General features: G+C 40.2%; 1 protein-coding gene and 1 non-coding gene across 2 annotated transcripts in view; both read right to left on the bottom strand.

Moving 5' to 3' along the window:
- The window catches only part of Sptlc2 (serine palmitoyltransferase long chain base subunit 2), a 78,372-nt gene that overhangs the window by 8,852 nt on the left and 53,747 nt on the right, over positions 1 to 15,773 (bottom strand). The window contains exons 10-11 of the mRNA XM_055592853.1: positions 2,103 to 2,238; positions 897 to 1,026 (exon numbers count right to left, since the gene is read on the bottom strand). Of these exons, the coding sequence (XP_055448828.1) occupies positions 897 to 1,026; positions 2,103 to 2,238 (266 nt within the window). The remainder of the gene's footprint in view (positions 1 to 896; positions 1,027 to 2,102; positions 2,239 to 15,773) is intronic.
- LOC129666252 (small nucleolar RNA SNORA20) lies at positions 15,565 to 15,690 on the bottom strand. Its single transcript, XR_008718538.1, has one exon. It is a non-coding gene; the product is annotated as a small nucleolar RNA SNORA20 (small nucleolar RNA).

Below are 15,773 nucleotides of genomic sequence, written 5' to 3'. Positions count from 1 at the left end.
CGCCTTTAATCCCAGCATTCAGGAGACAGAGAGAGGTGACCATCTGGTTTACATAATGAACTTCAGGACAGCCAGAGCTACATAAGGAGACCTTGTCTTAAAACAAAACAAAACAAAACAAAACAAACAGATGTCAACCAAATTATTATAATACTTTAAAAAACAAGCAATGACAAAATTCCTTAAGATTAGTGGATCTTAGCTGATCTCCTGGCACAGGTATGTAGTCTCAGTACTTAGGAGGCAGGGACAGACAAGTCCCTGTGAGTTGGACAGCAGTCTGTGTCCAACCAAGGAAAACAAATAAAAAGCACAACACCAGGACCCCCAAACCACAACAGAACCATTACCAGTTTCAAGAACTTTTCGAGCTGTGTGCTTGTGTGTGCGCAGTGTGCCCAGGGAACACCCAAGCGGCTCCTGTAAGTCGAGCCGCGACCAAAGTGCAACAGTCACACGAGGAGGAAAGGGCGAAGTGAGGAGTGCAACAGAGAGAGCTTAAATTAGAAACAGCTGGAGAGGAGGGAGCTCTGTCCTGCTCTAGACTGCATCACAGGGGAGACAACAGGACAGGTGGAAGCTCACACCTACAGTTCCAGCAGCCAGGAGGCTGAGGCAGAGGATCTCTAGGGTAGGTGTATAGTGAGTTGTAGGACAACCTGACTACTTAGCGAGACCCTGCCACAAAACAATACAGAGGAAGCTGGACAGTCCTCCGGAACTCAGAATTGGCTTTGGTGGATGGTTTGGAAGATGCTGCTTTCAAACAGCCATTTTAAATAGCAGCAGCAGCCTGTCACTGTCTCACCAGTAAGATCCTAGGTGCTCAAGAACATCAGGTGATTAATATCGTCTGATACAAAACTGAACAGAGGCACTTGAACAGAGGTACTTACGGTATCAAGTATTTCTTTGGTATGAGCTGCTGACAGGCAAAATCTGGCTCTGGACTCAATGATCGGGGTAGCAGGAAATCCCACCACAACTACACCAACATTCCGCTTCAGCATCTCCCTTCCAAAGGCGCTACAAAGGGAAAACAAGAAATGAAACCATGAAGTTACTGGGCATGAGGGTATATGTCTTTGTCCCAGCACTTGTTCTAGGCTGGCCTGGTCTACACAGTTCTAGGACAGACAGTGCAACACAGAGAAATCCTGCCTTGAGAAAGAAAAACCACCACAAAAAACAAACAAGGAAGTGTTAAAGAGCAGCCAGTACCAGGGCTTGCTGGCCAGATATCTGGTGACATAGGTGTACACACTTCAAGCTGATGGTTCTAAAAATTCTGTTCATTCAGTTCTCTGGCAGTCGCTCCTTCACAAAGCAAAAACCAATTCTGATAAAGTTTGCTTTAGGCCTGTTTCTGAAATGTAACAGTGGTTAATAGTTCAAAATCAATGTGCTAAAGCCTCAGTCCTCTTTCAGCAAGTTTGCAGACTGTGAAGACGGAGGACCTGTATAACAGGGACATCTCTCTGCTGTAGCCAGAGTGGCTGGCTGACTAGAATTGGCCCTCTAGACCAGAAATTAAAAACAAAAAACCATACTTGGGACTAAAGCTGCCTCTGGGGTACAGGCTGTTTTGATGCTCTTATCTATAGGCTAGTAGGTTACCCAAACTCCAAAATTCTTGTACAATTACTTCACCACAGCTGTCTTGTGGCCTTATTCTACACCCGAATCTTGACTAAATAATGAATTCTAACTTCGCTTTGTTTACCAAACTATGCTCTTTTTAATTTTTCCATTGGCCTATGCGACTCTTTCTTTGTTTTTTAAGTCTTCCCTTAATTTGCTCACAATGTTTGGGAATAAAAAGAGACTATCCATGGCAGGTACGGTGGCGCATACCTTTAATCTCAGCACTTGGGAGGCAGGTCTTGATCTAGTGAGTTCCTGGCCACCCAGCGCTACACAGTGAGATCTTTCAAAAAGCAAGCAAGGAAAACAAAACAAAACAAAACAAAACAACAACAACAACAACAAAAAACCAAACTCTTGCCCATGTAGCAACACAGGAAGACCAACTAACTTTTCCCCAATTCCAACCCCAGTATATTCTGTCTAATGACCAGTTTTTGACCTTCCACAAAATGTACCCAATTTTGGCTGGCATGTAGACCATCAAAGGCACCACAGGGGAATCTTCATTGCCATAAATGATGAATCCCATTTCCTTCAGGCGTCTCCGGAAATACCTGGTGTTCTCAGCCAACTGTTGTATACATTCCTTGCCTAGAAAACAAAACAAAACAAAACTAAAGTAAACTAAGAAATAGAAGAAAAAAGAAGTATTTTTCCCTGCCTTCCTTTTATCTAATCAGGTCTTTTATTCTTGTTTTTAGATAACTTTTACTGTGTAGTTTAGATGTCCTTGAACTCTTGGAATTCTTGCCTCAGTTTCCCAAGTGCTGGTATTACAGGCATGTGCTACCATACTTCTTTCTTACAACATAAAAGTTTGCACACTAACCTGTATAGAATATAAACATAAATGTGCCTCACTCTATTGCAAATACTTTCACACACATTGCCAGTTGTCAAATTTTGAGTCACTTTACTTAAAACTTTTATCAGAGAGCAAAAGCCTATCCAGAACAAAAATATAACATAAAAATATTTTTTAAATCACAATTTTAACTCTCTCTGGGTCAAAATACAAGTTTATTTTGCTTTGTTTGTTTTTGTTTTTTTCTGTATAGCTCTGTGTCTGTCTTCAAACTCAGAGATCCGCTGGCCTCTACTTCCCCAGTGGTGGGATTTAAAATGCATTTTAAAATGTTTCTCTAATTTCTAACTGAACAAATATCTGGCAAAGCACTGATATTATATTAGGTCAACCTAGGAACAGATGGCCAAACAAGATAATAAATTAAAAAATTAATTTGCAGAATGCTAAAAATATTTTGTTTTCATTCAAAATACTGACAAGTAAGAGAAGGTTGGAGTACTTTACTCATGTTAGAAATTCAGTGAATTTGTATTAAAAAAAAGAATACAGTTCATAAGTTAGTCAATAAGATACATAGATAACTCAAATGTCCTTAGAATTAGAGCACTGACATACCTACTACAATTGAGAATCTATAGTAGATAAGCTGGATACACATAGCCCCAAATTAATATTTTTATATATATATATAATAATTTCAAGTTGATCACTCAATGGTAGAACACTTGCCATTGTTCACACACAGAACATGGGTTCAATCCCCAATACTTTGTAAACCTGGTATAGTGGCACATACCTGTAATCCCAGAACTCAGGAGTTGTAGGATAGAGGATCATGGGTTCATGGTCATCCTTAGCTATACAGCAACTCCACAGGGGAGGACAGCAAACTTAGTCCTCATGTGAATAGATGAGCTGGGGTGTCTGGGTAGGGGGACTCCCCTATTCTAAAGAATAAGGGAAGGTGGGATTGGAAGGAGAGGAGGGAGGTGCCTATGACCAAGATGTAAATTGAATTTTTATAAAAAAAAAAAAAAAAAAAAAAAAAAAAAGATCCTGTCTCAGAATAAGAATCTCTTCTTAATATGATTTAAGCATCCCAGTTATATCCAAATAAGGGAAGAGTTATAACAACTGCTAATTAATAACAGCTTCACTTACTCTGTTTTCAATGGCCTGCAAAAGAATGTACTACTTATATTTTACACATAATGAAACAAGTCCAGAGATGCCAAATTGTTTGGCACAAGGACTTTAAGCCAGCAGGAGTTTAGTTTATTTAGTTTCTAGTCCAAAAAGTTAACAAACACCAATACATTAACAATTTTTTTCTTGTTTCTTGAGACAAGGGTTTCTCCGTGTAGACCTGCCTGTCCTCGATCTCAGAGGTCTACTTACCTCTGCCTCAGATTAAAGGTGTGTGCCACCACTGGGTTACTAAAGTAACAGTTTTTCAAATTAAAGACAACCTGGAGGTGTTAGTTCTTTCCTTCTACTTTAAGGGACCGGGGAATTGAACTCAGGTCACCAGGCCTGGCAGTAAGTACCTTTAAGGGTTGAACTACCTTGCTGCTCAATTTTTCAAGATTTAAAACTTAGCTATTAGGAAACAATATTGCTGCTTTATTTTCTAAGTAGTGCTTGTGGGCAAACACACTGGGTAGAAATTAATGAGTGAATGTACGCAACAAATGAAATGTTTTCAATGAACTTATTTTGATTAGCAAAATGGTACTGATGATAGAAGAATTATCACCGAGTAGGAAAAAATCAAGGTCAGTGCTATATAGAGAGAAGGAAGTCAACTGACTTTAAGTAGGAATAATAAAAATGAAGTGAGTTAGAAATGGTGTGTTTGTTGTTCTTTTGAGACAGGTCTCACCTTGACCAGACTAACCTGCAGCTTACTATGCAATACAGACTGGCCTCTAAGGCATGCCTAGACTCCTGCCTCAGTCTCCCCAGTTCTGAGATTACATATGTGAGTTACACCTTACTATGTTTAGCCAGACTGGTCTGGAACTTGCAATGATTCCCAGGCTGGCCTTAAACTCTTCCTGCTCCTGCCTCCTGAGTGCTAGGATTACAGAAACATACACTAAGTCCAGCCTGAAGTAGTCTGATTTTATCCTTAACAGTGTAAACAAAAACAGACCTACCAAATGAAGTCATCAGGCCACCATGTCCCTGGTTTTGATCCTTAAAAAATAGGACTCAACCTGATACTTTAGAGACTAACAGGAAAAGGAAGCACTCAAGCAAAGTTAGACACACCAGCCAGCTGTTCACTGCTGTCGTCCTAACTATCGAGATCCTGATTTCTAACAAATACAACACACCAGCTACTGCAAGTATTTAAGCCCATTCCATCAAATCTGTTAGCTCAGTAGTTTCCCTCCTGAAGTGTGAGCACATTATTTAAGACAGACTCAAACAAACATGGATTTTTAGCACAGATATAGATTACACTTAAAATAACCTAATTCTTAACCCTCGCTGTCTCGAGAACACAGATGTGGGCCTGGAGAGACTGCTCAGTGGTTAAGGGTACCTCCTGCTCCTAACAGAGGACCCAAGTCAGGCAGCTCACAACTTCCTTGTATCTCAAACTCCAGGCTACCTGTCTGATAGCCTCTTCTGGCCTCAGGTCCCAGACTCCCATGGCGTATCCTCACAGACACATAAAAGAATAATCTTAAAACAACAATGACATGGAGAACTTAAGACATCTGAATTCTTCCTACTTTTCAGACAATCTTTTATTCAAGAAAGGGTTACTTCAGTACAGTTCTTTAAATATACTTGAATTTTATACATGAATATAATATGATCATGTCTGTCCCTCAACGGTATTTAAAAAAGATTAAAATTCTTTTATTTTTATTTTTTTAACATTTATTTATTTGTTTAGTGGCAAAGTCCAGGGAATATCTTTAAGGAGTTGGTTCTCTCCTGCTTTATGTGGGTTCTGAGGATGAAACTCAGAACAGCAGGCGTCACGGTAAGCATTTTTATCTGCTATCCAACTCCCCATCCTGAGAATCACTGTTGTGTTTTGTTTTTGTTTTTCCAGTGCTAGGACTGAAGCTAGAGATTCATCCCAGGCCCTCACACAGGCACATGACTTAACACTGTGCTATAATCGCTGCCCTAGAACACCATCTTTAAAAATCACGGCCAGAATAATCTTGAAGTTATTTTTATGTCTTAAATGGTTGGTGTGTGTGTGTGTGTGAGTGTGAGTGTGTGTGTGAAGACAACTTTCAGGAGTCATTTTTGGCCTTCTATCTTCAAAAGGCAAGGTCTCTTGTGTTTCTATTACTATGCTGATCCTTGAGTTTCAGGGCAACCCCACCACAGAAATGCTGGCAATGGTCTTTTCAGTGGGTCTTAAGGGTGAGCTTTTTTACCCACTCAGACATCTCCCAGGTCCCAAGATCTTGAATCTGTATCAAATGTATTCTATCATTTAAAAAATGAATTTTGATAAACAGTCCTCCTCCCGTTTCTTGGGACTCTCATGATATCATCTTCTGTGTGAAGAAGCTCTCTACCAGCACTCACAGAGACTTCATAGCCTTTCTGGACAGACATTGCCTACAACAGATGGCTACAGACTTTCAATGAGACCTGAGGACCTGAGTACAAAGCTCTTGCCAGGCAGTGGTGCATGCCTTTAATCCCAGTATGGAGAAGGCAGACGCACGAAGATCTCTGAGTTTGAGGCCAGCCTGGTCTACAGAACAAGTACAAAAAGAAACCTTGTCACGAACAACAGCAGCAGCAACAACAGAAACCAGCAAAAAAACAAAACAACAACAACAACAAAACAGTTCTCATGAAAACTTCTAGGCCCTCATGGACAGATATTGTAGACCCTCCTACAACAGACAGCTTTAACCTTTCTAAGAGACCTATGTATAAGGCCAGGGCTGTCAAAGTAACTTGGCTCTTAACTATAATTCTGCTTTAATAGGCATACACAAGAGCCACCTGCTGAAACAGCAGAAAATTTCAGTTTAGATTTTTAAAGATTTATTTATGTATATGAGCACTCTGTTTTCATGCACATCAATAGAGAGGGTCAGATTCCATTACAGATGGTTGTGAGCTACCATGTAGTAGCTAGGAATTGAACTCAGGACCTCTGGAAGAGCAGCCAATGCTCTTAAACACTGAGCCATCTCCCCAGGCTCCAGTTTAGTGTGTGTGTGTGTGTGTGTGTGTGTGTGTGTGTGTGTAATTTTTTTTAAAAAATGTAACTTACTTATACCCTATAACCAAGAACATGAGTTTGAGTCTGCAGCTTCAAAACTAAGACTCCTGAACAGAATGTGGTGGCACAAACCTTTAATCCCAGCACTTGGGGGCAAATGCAGGCAGATCTTTGAGTTCACAGGTAGCCTGGTCTACACAGAGAAACCCTGTCTTGAAAAAGAAAAACAAAACCAACCAACCAAAACAAACAAACAAAAAACAACCAGAACAAACTGCAAAACAGCAAGGAGGAATGGGGTAAGGAGTGGTTGGTAGTTAGGTGATATTTACTGGTGGACAGTACACCCAAGATCTGTGCACTTCACTGTATGAATGTCGCTGCTATAATAACCACCAAATACTAGGAAAATCACCTGAAGCTAACAAAAAACCACCCCTGGAATTGAAGTTTATTCTCTGATCTCTCTATTCATGATCTTAATCATAGCCAGCTATTATTTAGTAATCATTTTTACAAACTGCAAAAACAAACAAAAAACATCCGGACAAAACAGAAGTCTCTGGGTGTTATGGGGTGGGCTCAGATACTCTTAGCCTTTGTTGCTTAAAACAAAACCTGAAAAAAAAAAAAGGGAGGGGGGACACACACAACTAAAGTTTTTGGCACTGGGCGTCCCAAGAATTTGTAAGCCGGGGGAAGTGTTATGAAAACAGCACTTGAGACTTAAAGCCCTTGTCCTGAGACAGGAAATGAAAACATAAAGGGATCAGCCCTTCCTTCCTTTCCCTTTTCTCTTTCCAAACAATCCTATGAATGATACACAGATCAGACGATGCTGTCTATAAAAATATTTCTTTTCTGTCTACTTCCATTCCATGATTCCCCAATATTTTAGTATTATGTTTCTTCTGGAAATTCTACAGAAAGTGATCAAAGGCTAACATAAAGAATTAGTAAATTACAAAGTGAATAAACTGTAATTAATATAAAAAATAAAAATTTAATTAAAAAAGAATTAGTAAATTAATACACACATAATCCCTACTGCCTTTTTAGGAGAATGAAGGGAGAATACAACCAAAAAGATGTGGGTGCAATAGAATACAAAACTGTTCAGCAAAGAAAAAGTTCAATGACACCTCTACACTACTAAGGCATGGAAAAGTCTTCGTATTCAATGAAAAAGTCAACTGGGGATTTAACAACTTAAAGCAAAACTCTGGGTGAACATAAACTCTTAGAAAAACAAAGGTTCTCCTAAAACAGTTTTGTAGGAAAAAAAAAAAAAAAGTGCTCTCTAGATGACTGGAATCTGCAGTCTAAATATCAAATATGGCAATATGGGCAAGATAATAACATCACAAGCTGGCCTTTAACCTCCACATGGGTACCATGGCACACATTAATGCATATAAAAACAAATAATGTAATTATGTAACAATATATTACAGTACTCATTGTGTACTAGACACAATTCTAGAACCCCTAATAAAACAGACCAAATCTGCCACCATGGGGCTTATTTCCACAAGGATAAATACCTCCCTGAAGATGAACTGGAAAAAAGACCTAAATCGCTCAAGCGCTGTTGCTACGAAGCACCAAAGTTCAGCAGCAAAGGACACACTATTTATCTCCAAGCTCTATGTTCTGACATAAGGAAGTGGGGCCAGCAGGGGGGCAGATCACCAGAGCCTCCTAGGTTTCAGCTACTTGGCTCAAAGATGGAAACAAAGAAAACAGAAGAGGAGGTGTGGCTTGGCCTAAGGTGATAACAAAAGGTGAAAAGTAGACTGAGGCTAGATTGCTATGGCAGACCTTGAGAGTGTATAGAATATGTGTGTGTGTGTGTGTGTGTGTGTGTGTGTGTGTGTGTGTGTGTATATACATATATATGTATATTTTTTAATAATTTATTTAATTTTATTTTATGTGCATCAGTGTGAAGGTGTCAGATCCCTTTGAACTGGAGTTACAGACAGTTGTGAGCTGCCATGTGGGTACTGGGAATTGAACCCAGGTCCTTTGGAAGAGCAGACAGTGCTCTTAACCACTGAGCCATCTCTCCAGCCTGTATAGAATATATTAAATATTTAATCAGTCAATGAACCTGAACTGGAGGGAAGAAACCAACATCAACTATACTACTGGGGAAAGTACCATTCTTTTAATTTTTAGAAATATTTACTTGGGGCTGGAGAGATGGCACAGAGGTTAAGAGCACTGGCTGCTCTTCCAGATGTCCTGAGTTCAATTCCCAGCAACCACATAGTGGCTCATAACCATCTAAAATGAAATCTGGTGCCCTCTTCTGTCATGCAGGTGTACATACAAGCACACGTTGTATACATAATAAATAAGTAAATCTTAAAACACTGAGACTGTGAGCAGAGATAAACCTTCCTTTTAAATTGTTCATACTGCATATTTTGTTACAGCAAATGCCATAAACTCAGAAAATGCTACAGAACTCTGCATGTATTTCTCATAGCCCTAATTTCCAGTACTGCTTCTTTATGGTTTTTCGAGACAGGGTTTCTCTGTGTAGTCCTGGTTGTTCTGGAACTCGCTCTGTAGATAAGGCTGGACTTGAATTCAGAGATCTGCCTGCCTCCCACTCCTGAGTACTGGGATCAAAGGTATGTGCTCTTTCCATCACCCATCCAGAACTGCTTTTATCTTGGTCTTCCCAGATCACTTTTTGCTTGACTAATCAATTACTTTACTAGAAGACTGGTGGAAAGGATGGAAATCTAGGTCAAGAAAGTAACACTGGGCACAGAGCGAAGTGCATAAAAAAAGCAGCATCTGGAGGCCCTAGGGATTAAATACAGGGAACAAAGAAAGAAAATCTGACAGGGTTTCTTGTCTGGACAGTTTACAAACAATGCTATCATTAGAGATACTGAACACAAAAGGAAACTAGGTACTACACGGCAAACAAACTGGACAGGCTTCAGCTCTAGAGACACCAACAAGGCTTGAAGGGTAAGGATGCTTTCTGCTAAGGAGGATAGCTTGAGTTTGGTCCCAGAGAAAAACGATTTGACTCCTCCACAATGTTCTCTCGATTCCACAGTGAGCACATAACTCATGTGGCCTTTACGGATGCAGACTTAAGACTGAAACCCAGGTCATCACATCTAAAAACATCTTAAAGCAGCAAGTGGACCAGAGTAGGGGGTAGGCCAGGATAGAACATGGAAGAAAAAAAAAAAAGTCAATGAAGTTTTAAAACCAAACTGTATTGGTAATTGAACTCTTGTCCGGATGGGTTTCTAACTAACTCATAGAAAGATTGAGAATCTCAAAACCCCATGAAAAAGAAAACCAAATGCAAGACAAAGCTGGGCGGTGATGGCACATGTCTTTAATCCCAGCACTTGGGAGGCAGAGGCAGGTGGGTCTCTATGAGTTTGAGGCTAGTGTGGTCTCCAGAGGGAGTTCCAGGGAAGCCAGAGCCATATAGAGAAACTTTGTCTTGAAAAACCAAATAAAATGGGAGGTGGGGAGGGGAGAGCACTTTCCCCTTAAGTTCCATATAAATGTCACCAAGAATAAATAGTGCCTCCTTGAGGCATCATGTAAAAGAGTATTTGTAAATACTCTTTTAAATAAGAGTTAACAGTTTGGTTAATGCTGGGATAAAGGAGTGGGAACCAGGTTCATCAACTCTGAGCTCCTATTTTGCTAGACTAGTTACCAAGCATCAAAGTGCTCAGGTAGGGCCATTGCCAGACTAAAGGACATCAAAGCAGCCAGGCCTGCCTCTCCATGTCTGTTCCAAAGCAGCCCCTTGGTTTTCTATCTCCATATAAGAACGAGAGCAGCTTTTGCTAACAAAGGCTGGTAAATTCCTCCCACAGACAGAGTTTATCACCCCCTCCCTTGTACTGGCTTAATCCTTTACTTCATTTCAATGCCAAAAAATAGGATTTCCTGCGGACTGCCACAGGATGTGCAACAAGCAGCAGGGGCAAGGGCTTAACGTTGTTGATTCAATATAATCAAAAGTTTAGCAGAATGGTCGCTAATGCACAGTCAGTTACACAGGGCCCTGAACAAAAGGAAGAAAAGAGGCCAAGAGTCTTTGAAAAAAAAATAAAGAACAAATTTAAAGGGTGCCAACTCATTCACTGAGGATTGAGTCATTCCCCTCTCCCCTTCTCTTCCCCTCACACCCAGAACCTTTAGCATGCTAAGCAAGCATTCTACTACTTCCTGCCTATTCCTAGTCTATCACTTCCCTAGTCCAGAACAGACCATCCTAACTAATTTGCCTAAAGACTATTCTACCCTCTGATGGGAGTTGGAGCATAGATAGCACAGCTACTTTAGGCAGAACCAAAGGGATGAGGAATTCTGCTGTGCACAGTGTGGTCAGGCATCCACTCCAGACCCACAGGGAAGCAAATAAACCAAATACTGGAAAGGCTTGTTTGGGTTTAATCAAGTAGTTTAGGAGTCAGAAGATAAGGCAGCAAATTAGGAGTTTACAAACTGATAAATAATAAACATTAAGGAAACCATTCTACTGTGGTCAATGCCACTGTATGTTATTTGCTAAAAAATTTGGGATTTTAGGTTAACAGGTTACAAAAATATGCATATTCAAAATGGGGAGGAAAACAACAACAAAAAGCATCCTCACCAATCTTGACTCAGGTCTAAATCCGCAACTCTCCCTCCCTTAGCTGACTTCTAACCCCCCACCCTGGGTGTCAGGGCCCTAGGCAGTTAGGTCTCCAAAAATGATGAAAACTGGCAGCTTAGCTTTATCACCAACATCTCACATCTTGCCCTCCAATGTCTTTTTTTTTTTTTTTAATAGTAAGTGGTAGATTTAGTTTTGGTTCCCTCTGATGTAAACAAGATTTAAAATCTAAATAAATAACATGTTAAATCTTTTAAATGCTAGTTAGCTCTCTGACTGAGGTGTTCTTTAAAATGCCATGAGCCTAGTAACAATAATTATCAGTGGTCTGAGCAGAACATACTAGGATCCTCCTGGGGGGGGGGGGGGAAGACAGGGTCCCACATAGCCTAGGCTGGCCCTGAATTTCCAATTCTCCTGGGATTAAAGGAATGAATCTGGCTTAGAAATCTCATTTTTAGCAAATTCCACAGCAATGGTGTTAAACCCAGGATCACACTGGATCAAGAACAACCTGAGTTGTTCTTGTACCTATTTTTAAGCTTTCTTACACATATGAACAAGGTCAAGCAAATGATGTTAAGATGTCTCCGATGATGTAATTAATCGGAGCTTCTCAGAATGTACTTTTATGAGGGCTTTCAGACACTGATGAAGATTCTCTCCTTGTACCAAACTGTCATCCACCTTTTCCAAGACTTTCTAACCAAGTCATATATTAGATTCCCTTTTGAGGAGTGCAGTTTAAGCAAGAATCCTGCCAAGTGGATTTGAGAAAATCCCCTAAACGTGGTATCTTATTGCCCTGTCTGCCTTCAGCAAAGGCAAGGAGCATCCTTACCCTGATATTTCCTCCTTACCAACTTGAGCCCTACTCCTTCACAACAAATCCCTATATTTATTTTCTGGTTGGAGTCAGAACTGAACTCAATTAATTGCTCTGATATAGGGCAAAACCTCACCGTAGCCAGCAGTCTCTGCACCTATACAGTCCCTCTTAAATACTCTATTAAAGAAGCATCATGAAGCCAGAGGTGTAGCTCACCAGCAGCAAGCTTGCTTACCATGTGCAAGGCCTTCTGCTGATTGCCCAATTGTGCAAACAAGATTGTTTTTAAAGTAAAAGCTTCATTGATAGGCTTTCTTCTTTAATATTTCATTACACCGTGAAAGTAGATGACAGGAACATACAGATCAAACATTTAGATAAGAAAAACCATAGGAAACAATTAACATAAAACCAATCCTTTGGCATATTCTCATCTTTGGTCGGTGAGCTGTCAGAAGATATCTGGATCCTTATCTTGTTACTGGCATATACTTATTAAGTAGTTGTATAGCAACAGACTCATAAAATTGAAGGACTGTTGTAACCAACTCTTCTAAGAAAATTCGTAGAAACAATTCTGGGGGAAAGAAGCAATGCTAATCATGTTGTGATGTGCAAAGTTAGATATGCTCCTCAACACAGACGAGGCCACAGCGGTAACAAATCCAAAATGAGAAGGAATAAGACTAAGTCGTAGCTCAAATAAGTGGACACAAGAGTTGCAGGGGTGAATATCTTTAAAATAAATCTGACTATAAAATAAAGCCACTGCTGGGCATGGTGGCACATGCCTTTCATCCCAGCACTTGGTAGGCAGAAGCAGACAGATCTCTGTGAGTTCGAGGCCAGCCTGGTCTACAAAGCAAGTTCCAGGACTCTGTTACACAGGAAAACCCTCAAAAACCAAAAATAAAACAAAATAAGCAAAATAAAACTATCAAAAAATGAAAATAGAACTAAGGAAATATATTTATCTGCTTTAATCCTTGAATATTTAAGAGCTTAGCCCCTCCATAGTGTGCAACCACATCTCCAAATGAGAGGCCTCTGGTTCAGGGTTCCTTTCCAGGTTTTCTACTAAAAACAGTGTTTCATCTAATGGCCAAGTACACATCTGTTCAAAGACTAGCTTTCTAGTCTTTACGATGCTTGTGAGCATCTTAATAGCCAGCTTCAAACTGACAACAAGATACAGAAAGAAGTTTCTTATTGTAAAGAACTTTTATTTACATTTGGATTTTGAAAGAATAGATAAGAGTGAAAGAAAAACAGACAAAACCACATCCCTACAAATGCTCGAACATTTCAACAGAGGGGATGAAGTGGCTGCTGAGTCAGAGAGAGGAGGCAGGCAAATGCCCCAGTGGCATTCATTTGTCAGGTTCAGCATTCACTAGGGAACTCAGGTGTTTTGTGGAAATTTAGTTGGAAAGAATGAAAAAAATTAGAAATAGGCCATTAACACTGTACTTTAACAAAACATTGAATAACATCGGAAGTAGAAGCAGATGGACTGAGGAAAGCCACGTTCTATCTGGAAACAAGATACAGAGAAACTGCCCCACATGTAAGCTCAAATTTCCCCACCTGTAGAGTGATCTTAATGCTTACTGGTTTTAAAAAGCTTAAGCTATGGTTAAAAGGCTTTGTGCTAGACAATGAAGCAGCTGATTTATAAACGGATCTCTTTCCTTTCATTTATGGTAATTTACAAGAGACTTCGGGGGGGAACTCACTTAAGTTTGAATAAACATATTAGATCTGAGTTTGCACCAATAAACTGTAGGAAATTTAAGTTTCATGGAGGATGTGGTGTGGAAGGATGTTCAGAGAGAAGGCTGGAGAAAACTAAGAGAAGACCAGGGTGAACAAAGGAGAATGTGTGACTGAGACAAGCTCTTCCCAGGAGCCTTCCCCTGACACCCTGCATGGCAGTTTTTGGAGGCATGGAGCACAACTTGTTCAACTCCAGCCCAGAGCAGTTGCCTGATAAATGCTGACACAAACACTTCTTGACAGCAGGGCTCAAGGCACTAAGTCACAGGACAGGGGGTCTGGCCCAGAACTCAGCTCTGGAGTAACTACTCAAATGTGCAAGGTAGGAATGAAACTGTTCACCAGAAAATGCATTCTGCCCTTTTCCTTCTTTTCTAATCACTGTACTTTGCTCATTACCTCCTCTCCCCCACTGATCTGGATGAGTTTCGAAACAAACTCCATTAAAGTACAGTAAGAAAGGAAAAAGCAGAAGGCAAACTCTCCTGGGCTTGGAAGGCAGTTTCCAGGACAGGTCAAAAGCTGTCAGTCTTGAGTAGCAGCAGTTCTCTACAAGATCATACTGATGCTTCTTCAAAGACAGGTTAGTGACTCCTCCTAAATTAGTTGCTGACAGTTCCCCGGGTCATTTAACACCTCAAGTCTACTTCAAACAGGCCAAACCTAAGTATAATTAAACTTCAACCTACTCAAGTTCTCCTGCACTAGTAACAGAAATTTACCTTGGTTCTTTAGAAACTAAGTGCAAACAATAAAGTTTTCCATATGGAAAGGGACTTCTGCAATCAATGTCTGTATCACCTGGTACATTGGCACACGCCTGTAATCCCTGCGCTTGGAGGAGGCAGAGGCAGATGGATCTCAGTGAGTTCCAGGCCAGCCTGGTCTACAAATTGAGTCAGGACAGCCAAGGCGACACAGAGAAACCCTGTTTCAGAAAATCATAAACCAAAAGCCAAAACAAAACAAAAAAAGCCAAAACCAAAAAGTAACCACCCAAAACAAACAACAAAACAAAACAAACAAAATAAATGTATGTATCTAATTTACTTTGTCTTTGATCATGCCATGCTGGTAGCATCTAACCACACACGCTACAGAAAACACTAAATTATTTTACATCCAAGTGCAGTTCTGGAATTTTTTTTTCAAAGGTCTTAGTTGATTTTTATGTGATTTTACTTGGTTCACAAAAATATCTTGGAGCTAAAATCCACTACAGCATATATATGGTCAGTGATGCGTGAAGGAACAAGGTAGCTTTCCAAATGTTTGGTGGGCTTTCCCAAACTTCTCAGGTCTCATTTTTCTACTCACTGGCTCATTTTTCTACTAACTTGATATTACCACTGGAAGAAGGCCACTAGCAGCACAATTTCCATTCACAAAAAATGATAGCAAATCTAAGTAGATGTGAGAAGGGCCAGCCGGGAGGAAGGAGACAGGAGAGCTCCAAAGCTGGGCAGAAATTAGTTCATCCTCCTTGGCTGGCTGCAGCTCACTTAACAGCAGCCTCGGAATATCTCGCCTTGAATCTCATTTTAAGCAGGATTTATTATGCTTAATGAATTATTGTGAAGCTCTACTAAAAAAGCAATATATACACATTGTAATATGCAACTTCTCTGTAACAATGTCTAGACCAGGCAGGAGACAGAACAGACTCCATCTCAACTTACAGTGGCCCAAAATTGTTTTATCCCATGTGTACAACTGTTCCTGTCACTGAGAGACTAGAGCAGCAAATAAATGGGAAGTAACATGTAACTTTAACAGAAATAAAAACAGACACTTCTCCACAGCCACCTCCTCCCAAGAAGCAGTGCTGGGTTTTGTTCTG

The sequence above is a fragment of the Psammomys obesus genome, unplaced genomic scaffold (assembly GCF_907164565.1).
Source record: "Psammomys obesus unplaced genomic scaffold, mPsaObe1.curated_primary_1811, whole genome shotgun sequence".
NCBI lineage: Eukaryota > Metazoa > Chordata > Mammalia > Rodentia > Muridae > Psammomys > Psammomys obesus.
The sequence above is the reverse complement of the archived record's forward strand: the minus strand, read 5'-3'. Positions and strand labels throughout refer to the sequence as shown.